Source organism: Cryptotermes secundus, unplaced genomic scaffold, assembly GCF_002891405.2.
Source record: "Cryptotermes secundus unplaced genomic scaffold, Csec_1.0 scaffold757, whole genome shotgun sequence".
NCBI lineage: Eukaryota > Metazoa > Arthropoda > Insecta > Blattodea > Kalotermitidae > Cryptotermes > Cryptotermes secundus.
The window spans coordinates 397,310-419,018 of NW_019729905.1; the positions used below are offsets into that span (position 1 = coordinate 397,310).

General features: G+C 38.5%; 2 protein-coding genes across 6 annotated transcripts in view; both read left to right on the forward strand.

The window, feature by feature from the left end:
* The window catches only part of LOC111865799 (cell cycle control protein 50A), a 28,240-nt gene extending 21,123 nt beyond the window's left edge, over positions 1 to 7,117 (forward strand). The window contains exon 8 of one of the 2 annotated variants that reach the window (XM_023854100.2): positions 5,961 to 7,117. In XM_023854100.2, the coding sequence (XP_023709868.1) occupies positions 5,961 to 6,009 (49 nt within the window). In that variant the 3' untranslated portion in view covers positions 6,010 to 7,117. Of the gene's footprint in view, positions 1 to 4,169; positions 4,238 to 5,960 lie in introns of those variants that run through there. The other variant, XM_023854102.1, reaches the window with a different exon arrangement.
* Positions 7,118 to 15,474: 8,357 nt separating this feature from the next.
* The window catches only part of LOC111865797 (mucin-12), a gene marked incomplete at its 3' end in the record, with an annotated part of 176,152 nt that continues 169,917 nt past the window's right edge, over positions 15,475 to 21,709 (forward strand). For 3 of the 4 annotated variants that reach the window (XM_033751966.1, XM_033751967.1, XM_033751969.1), the window contains 2 exon segments: positions 15,475 to 16,438; positions 20,722 to 20,866. 4 annotated transcript variants of the gene reach the window in all.

Sequence of the window (21,709 nt, forward strand, 5' to 3'; positions counted from 1 at the left end):
ATCCCTCAAAAAGAAATGCCCAGCAAATGTGGTTGTTGTAATCCTACAGCAGGCTGTTACCATAGGACAACCCAAAGCCTTTTCCATATGATGGTGTGGATATTCAGAAGCTTAATAGTAACAGTTATGTCGATTCATGGACCACCAATGTGAAACACTGCCTCGTCATTCCACTGAATGTTATCAAAATCTATGGCCAGTTATCATTCCATCCCAAAAACAATCCTGTGAATTCCATCCTTCTCTCATAGTCATCAGGAATAAACAGTTGCTTATTAGGGGTTTCCTTGGTTTGAAACACTTTTTATTCTGAGATGGTCTTGACTGCATGATGTATGAGCTCACATTTATAAGCATCTGGATGCAGTGACTTTTGTGGGCTTCGTGTCAACATTGGACTCACTGCTGCATTGTTCTTGAGAGTCTGCAAGATTCGTGATCCTCTGGATCCTGTCTTATTGGTGACACGCCCTATTCTCATTAAATTTTGGCGACATAGATTGTTAATGCATTCATTGTTGCAGTAACTCATGTTCAACTCTACTGATCTACATACTTCATGACAGGCTGCTATTCTGGCTCTTTGTTGCAAAATCAACATGGGAGGCATTATTAACCTGAAAAAGAAACTCGTGTTAATCCCACAAATTCTTGGGAATAATCTGTGATTTAGAGTTGGTTAACTCCATGGAGCTGAGCACTTCTTGAGAAGTTGCCAGTTTCTCAGCTACTCAAGAATTTCCCAACATTTTATGGAACATGGAGGTTAATTACAATGGTCACTAGAGCCATCCACTGGTTCCTATCCTGAGCCAAATCAATCCACTCCATACCACCCCATCCTATCTCTCTAGATCCATTTTAATATTATCCACCCACCTACATTTTGATCTTCATAGTGGTCTTGTTCCTTCTGGCTTTGTCACCATTGTCCTGTATGTGTTCCTCTTCACCCCCAGTCATGCTACATGCCCTGCCCATTTCATCCTCCTTGATTTGATCCTTGTCATTATACTTGGAGCAGAGTACAAGTTATGAAGCTCCTCATTATGTAGTTTTCTTCAATCTCCTACCATTCTATCCCTCTTTGGTCCAAATCTCCTCAGCGCCCTGTTCTCAAATACCCTCAGTCTGTGTTCTTCCCTTAATACTGGAAACCAAGTTCAAGAAGACATATTTTCTGAACTGAATGGTAGCAGCCATCACTTTCATTTAATTTGCACTTGAGTACCTCGTTAAAATCAAATTTTGGTGTATTACTGTCATTCCAAAATATCTTAAATCTGCCACATTTTCATATGATCTATTAGCTGTCTTTGTATAATGATTTTGCCGTGTGTTCTGGTGACAAGGCATCAACATAGTACTTAGTTTTCTCTGCACATATTTCTAGACTAACCTCCTTATTAGTGTCAGGTAGAGCTTCTTTGATTTTCTTTTTGGTATTTATGTTATCTCTGGAAAAAGAACACAGTTGGGGACTGATAAAATGATACCGAGACATGTCTATGATAAACCCTTCACAGTCAGATTCCCTAATAGGAGTGAATGGAAAAATGGGTTTCGACCAGACAGAAAGGGGACACTAATCTGTTATACAGATGGTTCCAAGACAAAGAAGGCACTGGAGCTGGGGTTGTATTGCCATGGATCAAAGCTAAAACTTAGCTTTAGCTTTGGGCAGTACACAAGAGTATTCCAGGCAGAAGTGTATGTCATTAAGGCATGCACAGTTGAGAATCTAGGTAGAAACTATAAAAATAGTAACATCTATATTCTATCAGATTGTCAAGCTGCAATTAAAGCACTTGGCAAACACCAACTCACCTCAAAACTGGTCTGGGACTACCATCAGTCCCTCACACAACTGGTCGAACATAACAGGGTTCAGTTGATATGGTTACCAGGTCATGAGGGTATCATGAGTAATGAAATGGCAGATCAGCTGGCAAGAACAGGATCTGAACATCTGTTCACAGGACCTGAACCAGCTTGCAGTATCTCAGTTGGAGTTGGAAAGCTGTCAGGGACTGGATGAACAGAAATCACAAAAAGCACTTGTCAAATAGGCAAAGGGATTTATACCAGAGCCCTCTTCCAGAAGGACAAAGGATCTGTTGAAGCTAAAGAGAGACCGATTAAGATGTGTGATGGGAATATTGACAGGACACTGTCACTTGAAAGGACACCTTTGCAAACTGGGATTGACAGGTGCCTAGAAGAGGTTGAATCAGCCACACATATCCTGTGTGATTGAGAGGCCATAGCGTGTCACCTTGGCCAGTACTTCATTGAACCAAGTGACTGTTATGATGCCCCTATAAATAGGGTTCTGCATTTCATCCAAAGTGTAGGATTAATAAACGGTTAATCAAAGGGGAAGCACAATAGATCAGTGATGATCGCAGTGCAAGGGCCAATTTACTATGGCCCACCCTTATACATACGTACATGTATGTTATCTCCCAATATATTTACATCATCATAGAGTGGCAGATGATGTATCCCATTTCATTTCAGTCCCTTGTTTTATGAATGCTCAATTAACAAGTTTTTGCTGCAACAAACTGCATTAATTTAATTGAAACCTAGTTTCAATGGTTTTCCTTAGCCCCTCTAGGAGAATTCTGGACTAGTATTTTCAGGTGGGATATAATGGCTTCCTTCCACATCCTCTCCACTTTACCATAACTGACTAATTCCACAGATCAGAGACCTCTTTGAGAAGCTATTATTTTATGAAACTTGAAGATTCATTCTATTGTCTGCAAACACCTGCCTCCATTTCACTATTCAGTCGTGCTATCATTCGTTATTATAATAAGTACAGTGGAAATTATTATATAATTCAAGACACAATCAATAACTGTCCTTTAACTACTCATCAGTGTCATTCTTACCTAGAAGACCTTGAAGAGAAGATGTTTGCTGTGAGAAACAATTAGGCACATATACTAGAATGGTACCTTTCTTTGCCCAGAACATGGTTGCTTTCCTTAGAAATTTCGCAGTTTATAGTAACTAAAATGTTGAGGAATCGATAACATCTACTATATTCATTGTTAATTCAGGTCTGGTGATCATATATTTTGTTTCTTGCTAAAAATGCAGGGCAGTTAACACTTCCTTATGTCTGGCATTGGGCCTGTCTGTCATTCTAGCATATTAAGATTTTCTTGCATTCAGTAGAAGTTGAAGAAAATTTAGTGCAGAGATGCCCATGCTTTCCATATGCACTTTACTCTGACTCTGTGACCTTTGAAATGAAATTATTAATAAATAGACCATTGTTGGCTGCTGAATACTGATCACCAGTGAAATCTGTGTGGCTGGTACCTAGGAAGTATAATCAACTCTTGCTCTGCAGATCACTGCTGGTTGCCGAGTACCTAAGACCAGTAAAATCCATGTAACATGTAAACCTGGGTTTGAGGAAATGGATGTTTCATGTTTCTGCCCCAATGCCCATGCCATTATTTTGAAGTGTATAAAACCTCTCCAGAGTCCTTTTCAACTGTGCCAAATTTGGTCAAAATAGATATAGTGGCATGAAAGTGTATAAAGAACATACACTCATATTTGTACATGTGTGTATAGATATACAAACATACACATTCCAGAAGTATTCATACGGTGAGGTTCGAGGTTTGCACAGCAGTGATCATAAAAATTACTGTCTTTGGAGATGTGATGCTGTACAATCTGGTGCTGCCTCCATCATGGTAGACCCTAAAGCTGTATGGAGCATGTTTCTCAGTTACATGTGTAAACTTTTGTCAGGCCATGTGATTCATATACAGGTATTTATTTAATATACTGTGAAAAAGTATTGTCACGTGTTGGGTATGTAACGCGACAAATACTTTACGCCGTATTGAAAGTAGCAAATTTATTTCACAATCGCTCTTACACTTATACAGTTCACAATTTCACAGTTACTGCCATCTGCAGTATCACACTGACTTCTGTTGGAGTCACTGCCATTCACTCCAGTGAATGCTAGACTGTAACTGACTGGTTAATCATTACGCACTAGTAACTCACTCACTCATAACTGGCTCAATCCTCACTCTGAATAGTGTTTGCTGCTCTTTATTTAGCCTCGGCTCGGACAACACAGAAAACAGTTATGTGATAGGTACCGCTGTTGCCTGACGCCGTGTTTACAGGTGTTGCTAGCAATGCTGTCGAAAGCTGTTTACTGCCGTGTAGTGACCAGCGAGCTTCGGCTTGGCTCAGCTCACTTCACCTATACTAGGCACATCACCGAGGGGGAGGGGCGCCCACCGAGCGTTGCGTAGTGACAGAAGGAGTGGGGGTATGTGACGTCACTCGCGAGACCACAGAGTTCACACGGCCCCTTACTTCCTGTTGCACCATCCAAGTCACACTATACTGAAATAAAATGTGCTGTATGCAAGAAGAGAGAAAATGGTGTCAAGTCTAAGGGATTATTGACATTGATGAAGTACATGAACAGTTCTTGGATTATAAGAGAAGTAATTGAGACAGGCCAATGCCCTGTTCGAATTGTTAAGAACAGAGAAATCCCAAAGGTTGAGCATTGAATGAGTATGTAGAGTTAAATAAATTGAAATTGCTGTAGCACTTTAGAAAAGTGTGTACCAAAGGTTTAGACTGATCTCTTGCTTGCTGTTTGTTCACTCTTATTTCTTACCCATTGATTGCATGCGCTATAGAAGTAACGCAGACTCAATGTTCCTGAGATGTGTGGATGCTTGAAAAGTATATTAACCAAACTCCTAAGGCAGATGTTGGTAATTATGTTGGTAGCACTACATTTTTTTTTTTTTTTAAGTTCAATGGTAATACCAATTTCCCTTGGCAGCTGTGTTGCCAGTAAGCAATTCTGATTTGTTGCTTGTGTTTGCTAAGTAAAAGTAGTTTTTGGTCCTCTGTACTTCTCAAGGAGCATGTAATAGCATGATTATTATACCAAAGTATCTAATATGTATTAGTTTTACTTATTTTAATAATTTATGATTATCTACTCCCCTCAGTTGCATATTTTATTCAGCTTGTTTCTTTACTCAGTTCTGTATGACTGCATATGTGAACTGCACTCATTCTGTATATGATAACCAGGGCCCAGACTTTGATGACCTGAAAATATTTAAAAAACGACCGAAACAATCCAGAAAAATTACCTAAAATATGACCCAAAAATGTAATGTGCAGGGCCCGGTTTTTGATGACCTGAAATATTAAAAAAATGATCGAAAAATCCAGAAAAATTACCTAAAGGAAAAAAGAAAGAATATTTCACTTCCATGTTATTCACATTTTAGAAGACATATGAAGAAAAATTCCCTAAAATGACAAGAAATACCCTTAAAAGCCCAAAAAAATTACCCCCAAAATGAAAAAAATGACCTTAAACCTAAAAATGACAAAAATTACCTATAACATTTACATTTCTCTAACCAGTAGCTCATATCCAAGATTTATATATTTAAGAGCATCAGATAGGATACAAGGAAAAAAAGATGACATGTCATCAAAATCCGGGCCCTGATGATAACATATCTTTCCCCACATAATCGTAGTTATATTGTTATTCTCTTATTGTTTAGTCCAGAGAATTTATCTTTGTGTTTGTTTGAATATTGTCATCCTTTTTCCATATCTATAGTGTAAAACAATAATTCTTGGCTCTTTCAGTGTCTAAGTAAATTGTTCCCTGGATGCTAAAAAAACATTAATTACATATCATACATATGGCTCTGCAGGAAACCTCTTGTTAGGACAGGTGGAAAAGTATTATATGAGCCAAGGAGTATTGCATAGATTTTGACACAGAGGTAATGAGTTGCATCTGCAGTTCTTCACATCAAAATGTGAGATTGTGTGTTAGAAGTGTAGACCTATACAAGAAATAATGCATGTATACTAGCATTGAACTTCCTCTCTTTTGACCCTGGTCCATGTGCATTTTTCAGATATATCACACAACAGAGACACAGCTGCAGTGAACATGCCCTGACTTAATATGTAACTATGTCCATCGATCACAACAACTTTATTCTATCAGTAAGTAACTGATACAATCAAAGTGTCGATAGATCACGTTTTAGGTTTATATGACCAGACTATTAGCAGTGTATCCATTGCATCGTGCAGGTTAGTAATGAACGTGGATACATTTTGTTGTTTATAAACACCTGATAATGGTCATAAAGGGCCGAAACATGTTGTGTGAAATATTTTAATAAACTAAACTGATTTATCAATAAATTGATTCTATCAGTTATTTATTGAAAGCATAAAGTTGCTGTGATCGACAGACATATTTACATATTAGTGACACACAACAAGAAGCCAAACGTGCAGATGAAGATGTCCTGACTTGTTACTGTTACTGCATGTCCAAGCATATTATTACTTATTCTGTAGCTTTAGTTACTTGTGGTCAGAGTTTAATGTTAAAGAACTCTTGTCATGTGTTGACTTAATGTTTGATAGTACAGTAAAACGTGTGCATTTACTTGTGTGAAATCAGAAATTCAGTGATCCAAACATATGCAGAAAGAATTTGGGGATGCAATAGCATGATGGTTTTGAATGGTTTGATCATATGAAGAGGGCTGGATGTCCATCATAAGTGACTGGCAACATGCAGGTCCTTCAAAAAGTAAAATTTATAAGTCACTAGCTCATGTGCATGATTTAATGTGAAAAAAGAGAAGACTGAATATTTATGAAATTCCCAGAGAGAAATAAATCTCTTGTGGTTTTCTCAGGCCATTGTAATTGAAAGCTTGGGAATGGGAAGTGCCTCTGCCAAGTACCTCCCTCTGTCCTTGACACTGGAAATTGAGATTTGCTTTACAATACAGAAACTTTGTAAATAATATAACAGGTGTTGGAGAATGCTTATTGTCAGTCATTTTTTGTTCCTGTACCGACCCATCTGCCGCCTAAAAATGTAAATATTAAGATATTCAAATCTATAATTTTTACCTCTTGTTTCATATGCCTGTGAAACTTGATCTGTAACATTGAGGGATTTGAGAATAGGATGTTTAGGAGAATATTTTGAACTAAGAGAGAGGAAGTACATGCACTGTCTTAGCTCGCTCGGATGCCGGGATTGTGGGTTCAAATCCCACTCAGGGCATGGATGTTTGTGTGCGTTTTTCTGTGTTTGTGAACAGGTAGAGGCCTTGCGACAAGCTGATCACCTGCCCAAGGGGTCCTACCATATGTCTAAGATCTAGTAAACCGAAGTAAAATGGAGAGTTTCATGGAGGTAGGCCTAGGCCCAAATGAGGGCTGTAGCGCCAATGAAAGCAAGAAAGGAGAGGAAGTAACAGAACAGAAAGACAGTTGAATAATGAGAAGGTTCAGTTTGTATTCTTCACCAAATATTATTAGGATAATGAAGTTAAGAAGGATGAGATAAATGGAACATGCAGAGTTCATGCAGTTTTGTCAGTAAACAGGAAGGAAAGAGAAAGTATGGAAAACCAAGGACGGTATTAAAATTTGTCTTAAACAAGTAAGCTGGATGGGTATGGACTCAATTAATTTGGCTGCTGTTTGTGAAGATGGTAATGAACCTTCAGGTTTCATGAAAGGTAAAAATTTTCTTGACTGTCCAAGTGACTCTTAGCTTCCCAGTGAGGACTCTGCTGCATGGAGTCAGTTGGCATGTGAAAAAAAAATTGTTCTGTCATTGTGACCCTAAAAGTAAGCCATCATCAGATTGAATATCCCTTGCCACATGGCAAAACCAAAGTAATGCAGATTTTTTTCATTTACCTGCAATTATGCACCATATTCCAGAAAATCAGACCGTTAATTCTTAAAGATCAGTGATTGCTGTATGTACAATCTGATTTAACATTAGAAAACTGCATTTTGCAGATGGTGCATTCGTGTATTTCATATGATTGTCAGAAATCAAACATATATTTACGTAGACAGTATCAGCTGATTGGTCTTTGTGTGTTTTGTGAGGTAGAAATTGAATATATAAATAGATTTAGATTAATTTCAGGCTTCATGAGGTCATTTCTATGCTGTTACCATGCTTTTATGTTACTGTGTTTCTAATTGATACATGCTACTTTTTCCCCACTGTAAATTGTAAATGTAACTGGTTGAGGAGTCTTGTAGACATATTTTTCACACATTCTACATTATACCTTATAGTTGGATATAATTCAGAGAATACATTGGTATGACACCTTTCTTAAACTATATTTGAATGCATTAGCTAATAATACACTAGCTTCTGATTTTATTTATTTATTTAAAATAAATTGACATTTCTTAGCATTTATTGTGTTATAAACAATGGAATATAATCTTGTTAAATTAAACTATGTTACTGTTAGGTGATTTTTTGCCACCCAGAAGTAAACTGACAGGAAAGTTATGTAATATATACATATATATATATATATACATATTCTCTCTGACAGTTTATCTAGCTCTATCAATATTCACCTCAGCATCTTAAGTTTACCAAAGCTGAGAACCTACTTCATATTTCAACACGATAGTGCTGTTTAATCTCTATCTCATTCAGTTTCTCCATATGGACTCTGTGCATTGTTTTCTACTCACTGCCAATCTCTCCCTAACTTTTGCCACCACCAGACAGTGGTCAGTTTCACAATCTCATCCCCTGAATGAGTGGACATCAAGTATACTTGAATGCTGTCTCCTACCTATCAAAATATGGTCAATTTGGTTGTGTTTCTTCCATCAGGAGATGTCCAAGTAAATTTTATGGATGTTATGATGTGGGAACATCGTACTATTCTTTATTAGGATTTTTAATTCATTGTTTTGCCTGCTTTCCTTCATCTGGAAGAGAGTATACTGTGTTTTGGATTTGTAGAGAAATTGTTTCAAAAGATCATATTACTTCAAATAAGACACATTTTACACTTATTTTTCTGTTGAAAAGTTGAGGTGTGTCTTAAATTCAAGGAATGTGTACCTTTATGATCTTTTTTCCTAAAATCCACATTTGCAAACTGGATGCATCTTATAATCCAAGTCATATGGTATCACTTTACTAAGCCTGTATTTTCTGAAGCTGTATTTAGGAGTTAATTTATATCTTGTCCTATATTCAGTACTGATGTATCATTGGCATACATTATTACCCTCCCTTGTTAGATGTGGTACATAATTTATATATAAAATGAAAAGTAATGAACCAAGAAAAAACCTTGAAGAATTCCACATCTAACTGGAAGGCTATTTGACAAATATTATTTTACCTGACTGTTTGCTACATTTTTAACTTTGACTTGTTATGTTCCGCTTGCAAGATAGGATCTGAGTAGCTTATGTGACATACCATGAACTCTATGTTGGTATAATTAGCCCTCAATGCAATCAAGTGCTTTTGATAAGCCTACTAGTACAGATTTGCATTTTATTTTATTATTCCGATTATCAATTATATTTTCAATAACTGTGACAACACCATCTTCTGTAAATTTATTTTTCCTAAATCCAAACTCACATTTATTCTTTATGTTGTGTTTGTCTAAAAGAAAGAGTTTAGTTGCTTTGTCAAAATCAAACATGTTCGTGTATAATTGTATAAAAAGGAGGTAATACAGACAAAATTTTTAAGATGTAACAGTTGCAAGCAGAAAAGGCTGTTCAGAGCTATTCATACAGTCTGCCAAGCTTGAACATTCCCCTTGAAAATCCCATAAACACCTTGCACAGGAAACCATGGTTTAGTTTACAGTTTCAAGTTTGCTCTAATCCCAAATAAAGGATAATACACGACTGTGAACATGTTACGCAGGCATAAGGAAGTGTGCATAACATCAACCATTTGTAGCATCTGCTGTGACCTGTTGGTCTGTGTGCCAACGGCATTGTTGATCCAACTGTGTGCGGAAAGAGTTCAGGTGAGAAGCGTGCATCTCTTCTGCTGGACCAAGTGAACAATTTGTGGCAGACCCTCAAATCATTTCAATGTATATGTTACTAAATCTTGCTGTGCGCTTTTAATTTCAGTAATTCTTTCTAGTCTTAAATAAGAAACCTGATTGTCTAATACAGTGTTAATTTCAGTGTTTAATCAAAATTCAGTTTGTTCCCTAACACAGAACATACTTCGTTACTGTTTCCAGACAAGTATGTAATCTTCTGTATACTAGAAATTATAGTAATTATAATATAATCAAATTTCAAGAAATGTTAAAACATTAAATGTTAAACGTTATGAATTATGGGATGACATCTTTACAAACGATAATGTAAATAATATTTTTAACACATTTCTCAATACTTGTTTAAAAAAATTCTATTCATGTTTTACTAAAAAAAAAAATCACTCCAAAATTCAAGTATTAATCTATCCCCTCTCCCAAGTACTTATTTTCTTCAGTTCAGAAGGAAGCTTACTATTCAGGTATAAAGATTTATAACCACTTACCTAGGGAATCTGAACAGTTATCCAATGATCAAAAATCATTTGGGCTTGCCTTAAAGAGATCTTTATGTGTAAACCCTTTTTATTCGTTGAATGAGTATTTTAATTACAAGTGTAAACTAATCTGAGTGTATTGTTATTGTATAATATAGGTTTATGCTTAATGTATATCTTGTAATGTTTTACAATGTATCTATTATAATCCTGTACTACATGTGTGCTGTTGACTAATTCATTGCTGCATTGGGTATTCAAGCTGTCATGATGGTAACCACATCCACACAATTTAATTTCTTAATGGATCTCTGGCGAACTAATGAATGAATGAGACAAAAAGTTGTCACAGAACTCACAAAAATACCAGTGACCATACAGCAGTAGGCAATAAGTTTTCCAGGATATACCCTGTAGGCACAGAGAGTGTATCACAAGAAAGTGCAGGGGATATCATTAAAGCGTTTAACATTCTGGGGCATGATGTATCCCAATATGTTAGCAGTAATACTGGACATCTGTATTGTAGTGACACTCAGAATGACTTCAGTATGTTGTTCTGCCTAAATGTTGGTTCATACACTCATGAGTGAAGTAATCAGTAAATATGGCCAGATTGCCAGTAACCTTCACTGTATATTATCCTTGCTGGACAGAGTAGGAAAGGCAGCAGTACATATATGGTAGGAGAAGGGTCATGCACAAATAGTTGCACCATGTCCTGGGTCCTTCAGTACTTTTTTTATATCCTACTTCAAATCTGAGAGTAAGGCATAAAACACACAACTAAAAAATATATGTACTGTAGACGCATTTATCTATGTTCATATATTGATGTAATGTATTAGACTCACTGCTCAAGAGTTACAGATCATGGTGCAAGTTTATCCAAGAAGCTAACCTAACATAATTCACATTGCCAAACCCAACTAAAAAAAAAAGCTTCTCTGGAGGACCAGAAACCACTCCTAAATTTTCGTGGTTAAAGGTCCCAACAACAATCTGCACTTTGGTCATACTTAACAACAGATACACTTCAATCCATTTCAATTCTATAGATTCACTTCTGCAACAGGGGTATAATTTTTTACAAACACTTAAGTTAATGTTGTGTTAAAAGGCATCAAGAACCACTATGCAATACCCAACAAGCAATCTAGTTTGTAAGCAACATTCTAGTTAGCTTTGTTTCGCTCTCCATGAAACTACCAGTTCGTGCTCATGCAAACCGATGGCCACGTAAATTCATTTTGATGCAAGATACATTATAACTATTGTTAACTTTGCACACAAGCCGCGTGCTCATGCAAACCGATGGCCACGTAAATTCATTTTGATGCAAGATACATTGTAACTATTGTTAATTTGGCATACAAGCCGCACTTTTTATGCGGAAAGTCGTAACCTTGTCGTTTACAAATTCCGGTTTTATGTCGATAGAACTCATTCAAAATGGCGATGAATACAATGACCATTTGCTTTAGTGTACAGAAACCAACTGAACCACGAATTAGGGTGCTTAGGGAGTGTTATCTGAGCTTGGGGCTAAAGGCTCTACACACAAAATGAATACTTTGCCCGTAAAATTTATAATAGTAGGACGAATAAACACCTAGCAGTAGGTTATATTCCAGGGGTGGGTGGTAATTCCATGTCATTCTAAGCCACGCCTTCCTTCGACATCATTCTCGTTTCCCATTGGTTGAGTCGTTACCATGCCGTTGAGATGCCTAATTCACTCTTACCCTACTTCTTTTTTAGGATAAGAAATGTGAAAATATCAAATTCAAATAACTTCTTGAGAGGTAGTGTAATGATGTTCTCTTCTCTCAGCCAATAGCAAGGCGTGGTAATAAAAAATGTAGACACTGACTTTCCTTTCCCCCCTTACGCAAGCTCTTATGTCATCCTAGCCTAGACGCCAAAAGCTGTGGATTGAAAACAACATAATTAACGGTTCATAATTATAATGAACGATCTGCAATTTTTAAGCAGTGCGCCAACACAACAATCCTCTCAACAATTTCGTTTTCATGTAACGAATGCAAATAGGCATCACAAAACGGAAATAAAATTATGTGACAAATTTATCCCATAATTTAACACTCATTTACGATTATAAATCCGTTCGAATACCATCTTCACCCAGATACCGATTTTCAAGCGAAGGCTAAGAAGTAAATTCGGAATCCACCAACTCCCCCTCCCCTTTCACCCTTGAACATTCAGTCACGCTTCGATCCATGCACCACCAACGCCACAACCCAGGCCCGGCCAGAGAATGGAACTTCTCACGGCGATGACGTCATCCATCCAATCGGGGCAACGGAATCCCTGGAATGTAGCGTGTAAACCCCGTAGGAGATAGGCACGCTACATGACGGGTGAGTGGTCTGTTTTCTGAACATTATTTTGCTGATCAAATTTTCACTGGGAAAACTGCTTGCATGGGGCTCACAAGTGGACTGGAAGACCGTGTGTAATTTCGATGGACTTCGTGATGGGATTCAGTGTTGGTTTGGTGGTCTAGGAATTTTCTATTCGACCAAAGTGTGTGTGATTTTCCTGTGGTCACTTTCCTGTACACTTCTGCTCCGCTGACGGCGAATGCTACACGGCCAAGCCCAAGGCCTTCTGCGGCGTACATCACTTCGCTCTTCCTAATTCAAACGTAGAAGCGCTCGGTTTATATTAAAAACGCAAAACTATTCCGCGATTACAATTCGGCGTGTGCCTTCCAACTCGTAGACGAGATTTCTGTGTGGTTTTTATTATGTCTTGGTTGGTTCTCTACCCCCCTTCCAAACCCCTCCCCCGTATTCCCTCTCCTACGAACGCATTCCAAATCCCCCTGTGTCCCCTCTCTGTCGTACCGCTAAGTTTTCTAATAAAGCTAACCCATAAGGGCTGAAAAGCTTGACTTGTGCGTGTATATGGACGGTTTTCGAACTGAAAAACTAAATTCTGAGGAATGCATTATTTTTAAAACGAAAGGTTGAATTTTCCAATTCACCGATTGGCTCATATGATTGTGAAACGCCATTTGGCACCTTGTCAAACCAATAATATTGATTCATACTATTTTATGTAATGCAATGCGGCCTGTTTTGAGGATATAACGTTCTGAGATTGTTCGAATAAATACTTTGAATATCAAGATGGCGGGCGGTTTTCTGACCGTAAGAAGTAAATGGAAGAATATTTTTATGTATTATCATAATTTGTAGTCATTGTGTCGTGGCCTAGGATGTATTTTTTTTTCAATTTTCAACCGAAATATTTTCGACCACGAAAGAAATAGTTGGGTAACTGGTGTGTGTCACATTCCCTTAAAGTGAGGGCTGTTCATGTATCATTCCCCCAGCAGCAAATTAAGGCTGAGCAGGAGAGGTAGTGAGAGGATGAGGTAGGGGAATCTTTTCGTAACCGTGTTTTTATATGGCATACTAACTTGTGGGATGTGACATCGTGTAGCCTGGTCGATGTTTACTGACGTTTCGGAGGAACGTGCCACCTCAGGGCAGAAGAAAAGCTCAAATCTCCCAGTGTTTAATATTGTAATTTGTGTCTGCCACTGGGAAAATCACACATTTCAGACCCTCAGAAGAGATTATTCATGATGTATAAATACAAAATAATTATATAAAGTATCAACTTCAACAGTGGAAGCAGTTTTCCCCTTATGTAATGTCATGTGTGTCAAAGTTTTGTTTAAAAGATGTTCCTTGTAAGCGAATTCATTGAACTGAAATCTGTCCCCTTGCAAACAGAAGGAGATATGAAAATAATTTGGGGTGAAGCAACCATTGCATGTGATACGCACTCATCTTCAGCATCCCTAAAGTACTGAATCCCAGAGGCCAATCCAGGTCTATCGAATGATTCATAACCTACTTACAAGGTTTTGGAAGTTTAAATTGTTCCGAAATAGAACACAGTGGCGATATATAGGGAAACTTTGTTTTTTTATCGTTATGAGAGAAAGATGCGCAGTCACAAGGTGTAGTGCCAGTTGTTCAAAGATTTTTATCAGCAACAATCGACATCCAGCAGTATGCGCGCAAACGCTCCCATTTATAGTCTGGGCCTCGAACGAAATGCTGCAAATAAAATGCACTTGTTCTCTGTCAGCGGATGTGTCATATTGTGTCTGGTAGGGAGAGGCAATGTAAACGCCCAATTTATCTATAAATGACATTGGTAATTTTCTCCCCCACCCGCATCGTCTCTCTCTCTCGTTCTCTGTCTGTCTCGTGTTACTTGTAATTCATATGAAATGTATTTGCGCCAGACTGTCACGTTAGGCTAGCCAACCAGTAGGATGCATTGAAAGTATGGGAGGGGAGACTTGGAGGACCAATAGGAAAGTTAGATCTCGTGACCCAACCAATCACAGCTCAGTTGCGCCATAGGTTAACCAATTGGAATAAAAAGAGATGGGTTTGTTGTAAAGGAGCAAAGTAGCTCGAGCACTAGTTAAAGTGAAACTTCGGGTGTTTCCGGAGTTGCTTCGTGTTTTTGATGGGCCCTGGAAGAGGAGGGAGTCGGTTGCTGGTCTTACGTCACACAAGCTGTCTGTGAGCTATCACACAGTCCCCCCCCCCAATCCTGCAGCTGTTTTCATTTACTTAGAGACATGCGCGCGTAACATTTAATGCTGTTTTCACAACTTACACGGGATAAATAATTTGCATTGAGTGACAACAATTGGAAAACGTTTCACATGTGTACCGGAATTTCTATCCCTTTTTTTTTTGTAAGGTCTTAACAGTAGCTACGAAAAGTAAAGCCCCTTTCCTTAATTAAAACGCCACGCCTTCAGGACCTACAGTGTAGTTGAGGCATTCGTAACCGCGTCATGATTTAGACGTGAGTGGCCCCATGATCCATCCTTTTACCTCCAAGCCAGGCACAGGGGGTACCTATGGGATAGGTTGCCTGCTGTGTTCCGGAGTCGGTCTGGGCGCCGTGGAGGAGAGAGAATCTGTTCGTCTGCTCGGAACCCCGATTTCCTGTTCATCTAACCCGCAGCCTAACATACTGCCTAAGCTATCGCAGAAACCTTTTGCTATTCTTCAGTTCCACGCCATCGACTGTTGAGATATAATCAACTTTGGTTTGCACCTGAGCTTTCTGGCGTGCTGTCAGCTTGAATGCTCTATCCTGTCTTGACATGTGATTACATCTTCCATTAAGAATGTTGTGGTGTAGGAACTCTTAATATCTTTTATTGTGGCAAAGTTTACTACTAACTCCATTTCAGTATTAGTTTTATATAAACCCCCCTCCGCAGTTGTGGGCTTGAAAAAATGTACCTCTCATTATTCATTGAAATTCCCAGTTTTCATTTGCAACAGAAGCCTAGATAATTAGCCGTGACGTGCTTTATAAGTTGTACCCGCAAATATGAAGGCGAAGAGTGAGTGCAGTCTCCTGCAAAATAACGCCATGTGGTCCGTTGAAAGTCAACAGACATTTTTGAGGAACATGGAGGAGACATCTTCCTGCGAAACGTCGGATGACTTTCAACGGACCACATGGCATTGAAATACTGAAGATAGAGCTCTGGTGCGACAAAGTTCGATCGCATAACGTGAAGTGACAAGAACACTTGCAAGATGCGCTCACAATTCAACGGGAAACATTTAATATCGATCTATACTGGCTCATCAGTATGGCCAACGCCTTCAGCGGATTGCGTACTTTTCTTGGATTTATATATGTATGTAGAGAAGTGTGCGTTGAAGAGAAGAATATGTATATACGATACAAACGTATGAGTTTTACAGATTTCTTACTTTAAAAAATTTATGTATCTGTTTTATCGAGTTTTGAAATATGTTATGTTGGCGACTGTGTATACTGGCTTATGAAAAATGGTCACCGTGGTGTTTGTATTTGTACCCAATGTTTTATGTGTTTCAGTTAATTACTGAATTAAATAAAGATAGATTTTCCGTGAAACAAAATGTATTCGTAATGGACGTAACACTTGTTTCCATTTAATTTCTGGTGAGTGAAAAGGTAATTGTGAAATGTGGAGTCTTGCACTTCGTGGGATGTGCTTGTGGTATGTGGGTTATAAGAAGGATAATTTTGCTCTCTTTGGAACGCAGTGATTAATACCAAAAGGCTTGTTACGAGGCTGTTGACGCATTCTTGAAAAACTGAATTTTCTCTTGACATCGTAGAGTGAAATTCTGGTGGTTTTATCGTCAACCCAAAGTAAATTTTGATAGGTATTACCAAGTGAAATACGAGGACACATGACTTTTTTAGCCCTTTAAAATTTGAATGTTTTTGAAGGATATTACGATTTAAATTAATATGTGTTTCTTTGGCATTGTTCTGGGATTTTGTGTGAATGTGTTGGGAAATTTGGTCATAGTGTAGGGTATTGCACTGAACTCATGCCACGTTTTGATGCATGTTTGTAAATCTCGTGTAGATGCTTCTCTCTGGATAGGTTAGGTTAAGGACAGCTTGCCATAACCTACACTCCAGCGAAAATACAAACGCGACATGGAAGTTTTGTACTGGAAGAGCTTGCGGTATTATCTGAATTGTTTTTGATGACTTCTAATTATGTTGAAAATGTAAATATTAAAAGAAGGAATATTATTACCCAATTAAGTGAATGATGTGCCTTTAGAGGAATAGTTATCCCATAAGAGAAGTAATTAATAAGCAGTGTTGAGGTCCTGATGACACTGCAGTGTACAGTCAAGTAAGATACAAACTGGACTGAAATGGAATGGCTCTAAATTGTACAGTGCATCTTTTTGCTAAGTTACATATATCTGTTACTGACTACTGGCCATGCATCATCTGTCCATCTTGGTCTCATTCTAGTTCCAGGCTTAAACAGTGTTCAGTCAGGCTTAACCAAACAACAGTTTATCATTTGATTTGCAGGTAGATAAACCCATAACTCTAAACTGGAAATGCGAAGGGTGATTGAAGTGATCTATCAAAGCCCTATAACATTTTAAATTTCTGTCTAATGATTGTTAGCCTGCTACAGTGGTTTCCGTACCCTGTTCCGTTATGGCAGGCTGTAATTTGATTATAATTGGCCTTCAGGAAACTGATCTATATCCCTTCCACGCATCAAACCTGCACAGTTATGTGGCCCAGTGTTATTGTCATCTTGATGGTGATGGGGCAAGTGGAGGGATGGAGATTTTGTTAAATAGTATCAGTTCTTCTGCCCTACATGTTAACACTGTCCATTTATATCTGGAAAATGTGTTGTTCATCATTTAGCACATTTATACCCCTCCAGCAGTACTTGTAGTACTAGATGACCTAACCATTCTGTTATCAGAATAACCTCCTCCATTCATTTCTCTTGGTGATTTCATCACCAAAAGTATTCTCTGCAAATAAGTCCTTACTGACAAGAGAGGTGGGGTGGTTTCTGATATATGTGCTGGGTGGGATTTAATCCTTTTAAACACAAGTGCAGTTATGCACCACTGCCCAAAGGAAGGTACTTTTTTTCTGCTCTGGACCTTGCCTTCTACAAAAGGCTTTCTGATCAGGTGGTAGTGACAACTTACTTACTTATGGAGCTGAGCCCTTCTTGAGGAGAACCGAAATCTGCAGCCACTCAAGAATTTCCCAGCATTTTATGGAACTCGAAGGTTCATTACCATGTTCACAAGAGCCCTCCACTGGTCCATATCCTGAGCCAGATCAGTCTGATCCATACCATACCATCCTATCTCTCTATGATCTGTCTTAATATGGTCCATCCACCTATGCCTTGGTCTTCCCAGTGGTCTCTTTCCTTCTTGGTTTTCCACCAGTACCCTACCCATTCGTGCTACATGCCTTGCCCACATCATCCTCCTCCACTTGATCATTCTAATTATACTTAGAGAAGAGTACAAGTTATGGAGCTCCTCATTATGCAGGTTTCTCCAGCCTTCTGTCACTTCATCTCTCTTTGACCCAAATATTCTCCTCAACACCCTGTTCTGAAACACCCTCCATCTGTGTTCCTCCCCTAATGTCAGAGACAAAGTTTCACACCGATACAGAACCACAGGCAAAATTATAGTTTTGTATAGTCTAATTTTTATGTTTTTGGACAGCAGACAAGAAGACAAAAGGTTCTGGACTGAATGGTAGTAAGCATTACCCAAGTTTAATTTCCTCTTAATTTCCTCATCAATCAGGTTTTGATTTGTTATCGTTGTTCCCAAATATCTGAATTGTGCCACATTTTCAAAACATCTGTTTTCTATCATTATGTCATGATTTTGCCCTGCATTTTGGTCACAAGACAGCAACATATACTTAGTTTTCTCTGTGTTTACTTCTAGACCAACCTGCTTACTTGTGTCAATTAAAGTTTGTTTTTTCTTTATGGTATCTATATTATCACCCAGTGGATTCACATTGTCATCAGCATAGCCCAACAGTTGTTGTGTCCCGTTTAATTTCAGTCCCATTTGGTTTTTCTGGACCTTCGTAATGGCATATTCTAAAGCAAAGTTGAAAAGGAGTGGCGATAAAGCATCTCCTTGTCTTAGACCATTCTGGATAGGAAATTTGTCAGACAAATGTTTACCTACACGGACTTTACTATAAGTTTTGTTTAAACACATTTTAATCAGCTTAACTAGTTTCATGGGTATCCCAAACTCTGTCAGAATATTGTACAATACTTCCCTCCTAACTGAATCATAGACTTTCTTGAAGTCTACAAATAGGCGATGTACTGTCTCATTGTAGTCCATTTTTTTGTCCAATATGGTGGTTAGAAGTGCCCTGTAAATTTTCGCAACCACATCATCTCCATTAATATCCTGACATCTGAACTGGATTGTCAGACATGCTAACAGTATTGATTTTCAGTAACTGTTAAGAATTTGTAATTTCTGTCTGCATAGTGGCATGCTTTCTGAGCTCTTTGCTTTGAGCATCTTCACATATCTGCCCATTCATCCACCAGACCTTGTTGCATTCCTGACCCCTTTGGTGGACAGATGAATGTCACAATGCCATATGTGCCCAGAAAGTAGCTCTGAGTTTCCTCAGCTCCTACCTGCCAGTAGAGAACTTACAGATTATGGGGTTTTTAGACTTTGTTCATTGTATTGTATTCAAAACAACATGTTTGGGAAACTGGGTCTGTTTACAGGATAGGGAACACCTACTTTGCATGGTTCATTAGGAAGAGCTAACTTCATTCACTGGACCAGAAATGCCTTGCTGGTGACATGTTGAAAAATTTTTGAGGAACATCAACTATTACAGGAAGTCTGTATAGAGGGACCTTAAAGGATAATATCCTGAGATTTACATCTCATCAGGAAGGCTATATGTGTGTAGTGTTTTCTTGTTTTGTTTTGTAATTGAATTTTCAGGTAAACTAATTTCCACAAGGAATTGTATTTACTACTAGTTGTAGAAGTAGATTCTAAGGGGTTCTGGTCCAGCGATTGAGGTTACCTTTTCCTAACGGATATAGCAGAGTAGGTATTTTCCACCCCCCCGCCTGAGGACTGAAGCAGATCCTATTTCCAAAACGTTGTGTTCTTTAGAATACCAAACGATAGAAAAGCCCCAAAACTCAGTAATCCTGAGTGATATATAATGAGAACCCTATAGAATCTAATGGAGAACTTAATTTCCATGTGAAGGCACATTTGCCCCAACACAACAGGTACGCATTACTCATTACAGTTCCCTAACTTGTTGGTGTGTGCTTTGACATCTTCCTTCAATGTTTTCACATATGCTTGCTTCATATTATTCCCTTTCATCCATTCTGGCCAACGTGTGACCATCGACTTGTTAGACTGAGAGTTGAAACACATGTAGTCGCATATTGTCACCGTTTTGCTGAACTCTCAGCCACTAATGGAGACTATAGGGCTTTGTATGCTGAAAGGTTGTTTGTTCAAGGTTTGGCTGATGGTGCCTTTATGTATGGAGTATTTTCCTATCATCTTCATGGTGCATTATCATCTCTTTTGCACTGACTCTCTCAGTTCCTTGTAGATCCTCCTTGGACAGGCACAAGACCATGCAGTTGCAGTGGAGATTTACGTGAAGTGATCTATTAGAATAAGTGCAGGAAATCAGTTGACTTTATATGCCTGACAGTGAGGTTGCCATTGCAGCAGCCAGGGAGGCTGTCATGCATGGGGTTTGTCATTTGAATGAGCTCTGGGCATTGATGATTGCACTTGTCTTGTTAATGTAATATTAGTGTCATAGTTTCAGAAACCATCTTTTTAGACCATTATCAGCAATTAATAAGCTGACTGTTGTGTTTGCAGGCAATATTTATACAGACAGCTGTCATCTGCCTCAGTCTGGACCAGATGGGGAACAGTGGGTGGAGTCAGTCTGACTGGCAGATGATAGCATTTTCTATAAATATATAGAGTGCCCAGAATGAGTGGAAACTGCATAATGCCACAGGTAGGCCAGCTTATTATTCAGCCTTACCCTGCAAACCTTCTGCTACTTCTGCTCAGTACCAGAAGAGATATGCACAAAACTGTATTCAGAACCACTACTACAATATCCACTCCTGTTCTGTGGCTTGAAACTTATTATTAAAGTAGTACAAGAAATTGAGAGGTAAAGTGAGAAGAAATCTCACCACATGTTACGGAAAATGCTCATGTTACCGTCAGCCGTTAAACACATTAAACACATCGCACATCTTTGAAACACACTGAAGTTCGTGAGCTCAAATTGAAGCCATCGTATCCCATATCTTAGTTTGGAGAACTTCAGCATTTCAAGGTGTGTTCATTTACACATTTCCTTTTACATGCTCAGGATAAGAGAAAACGTGACAGTGCTGCAGGTAGGCTGGCTGTGCATTCGGCGTTACTTCCCATCCTTCCTGCTAACTGTAGGGATACAGTTCCAGGAAATGTATGGTCAAAGTTGTAATTGTGCACTCAGTTCAAGATTTTTGTCTTTTTTTTTTTATAACCATTGATGTGCACTAAAGAACAGAGAATTTTTATCCTTGAAGCACACATATGAAGGAGGGGGAATTTTGTCTTCAAATACCCTGACTCACCTGTGGCTACAAAACCTTTTATGTCCAGACTTATTAAGAAATGGTGGACCACAGGGTCAGTGCTTAATAAAACATGATATCACAAGGAAACTGTACTGGTAGATGAGCTTGACATTCAGGTGCAAATACAGATTAACCTTTGGACATCTCTAAGATGATTGTCACAAGAGACAGGTGTGTCTCAAGGCTCTGCTCTGAAGGCAGCTGAATAAAGCTCATCCATGTGG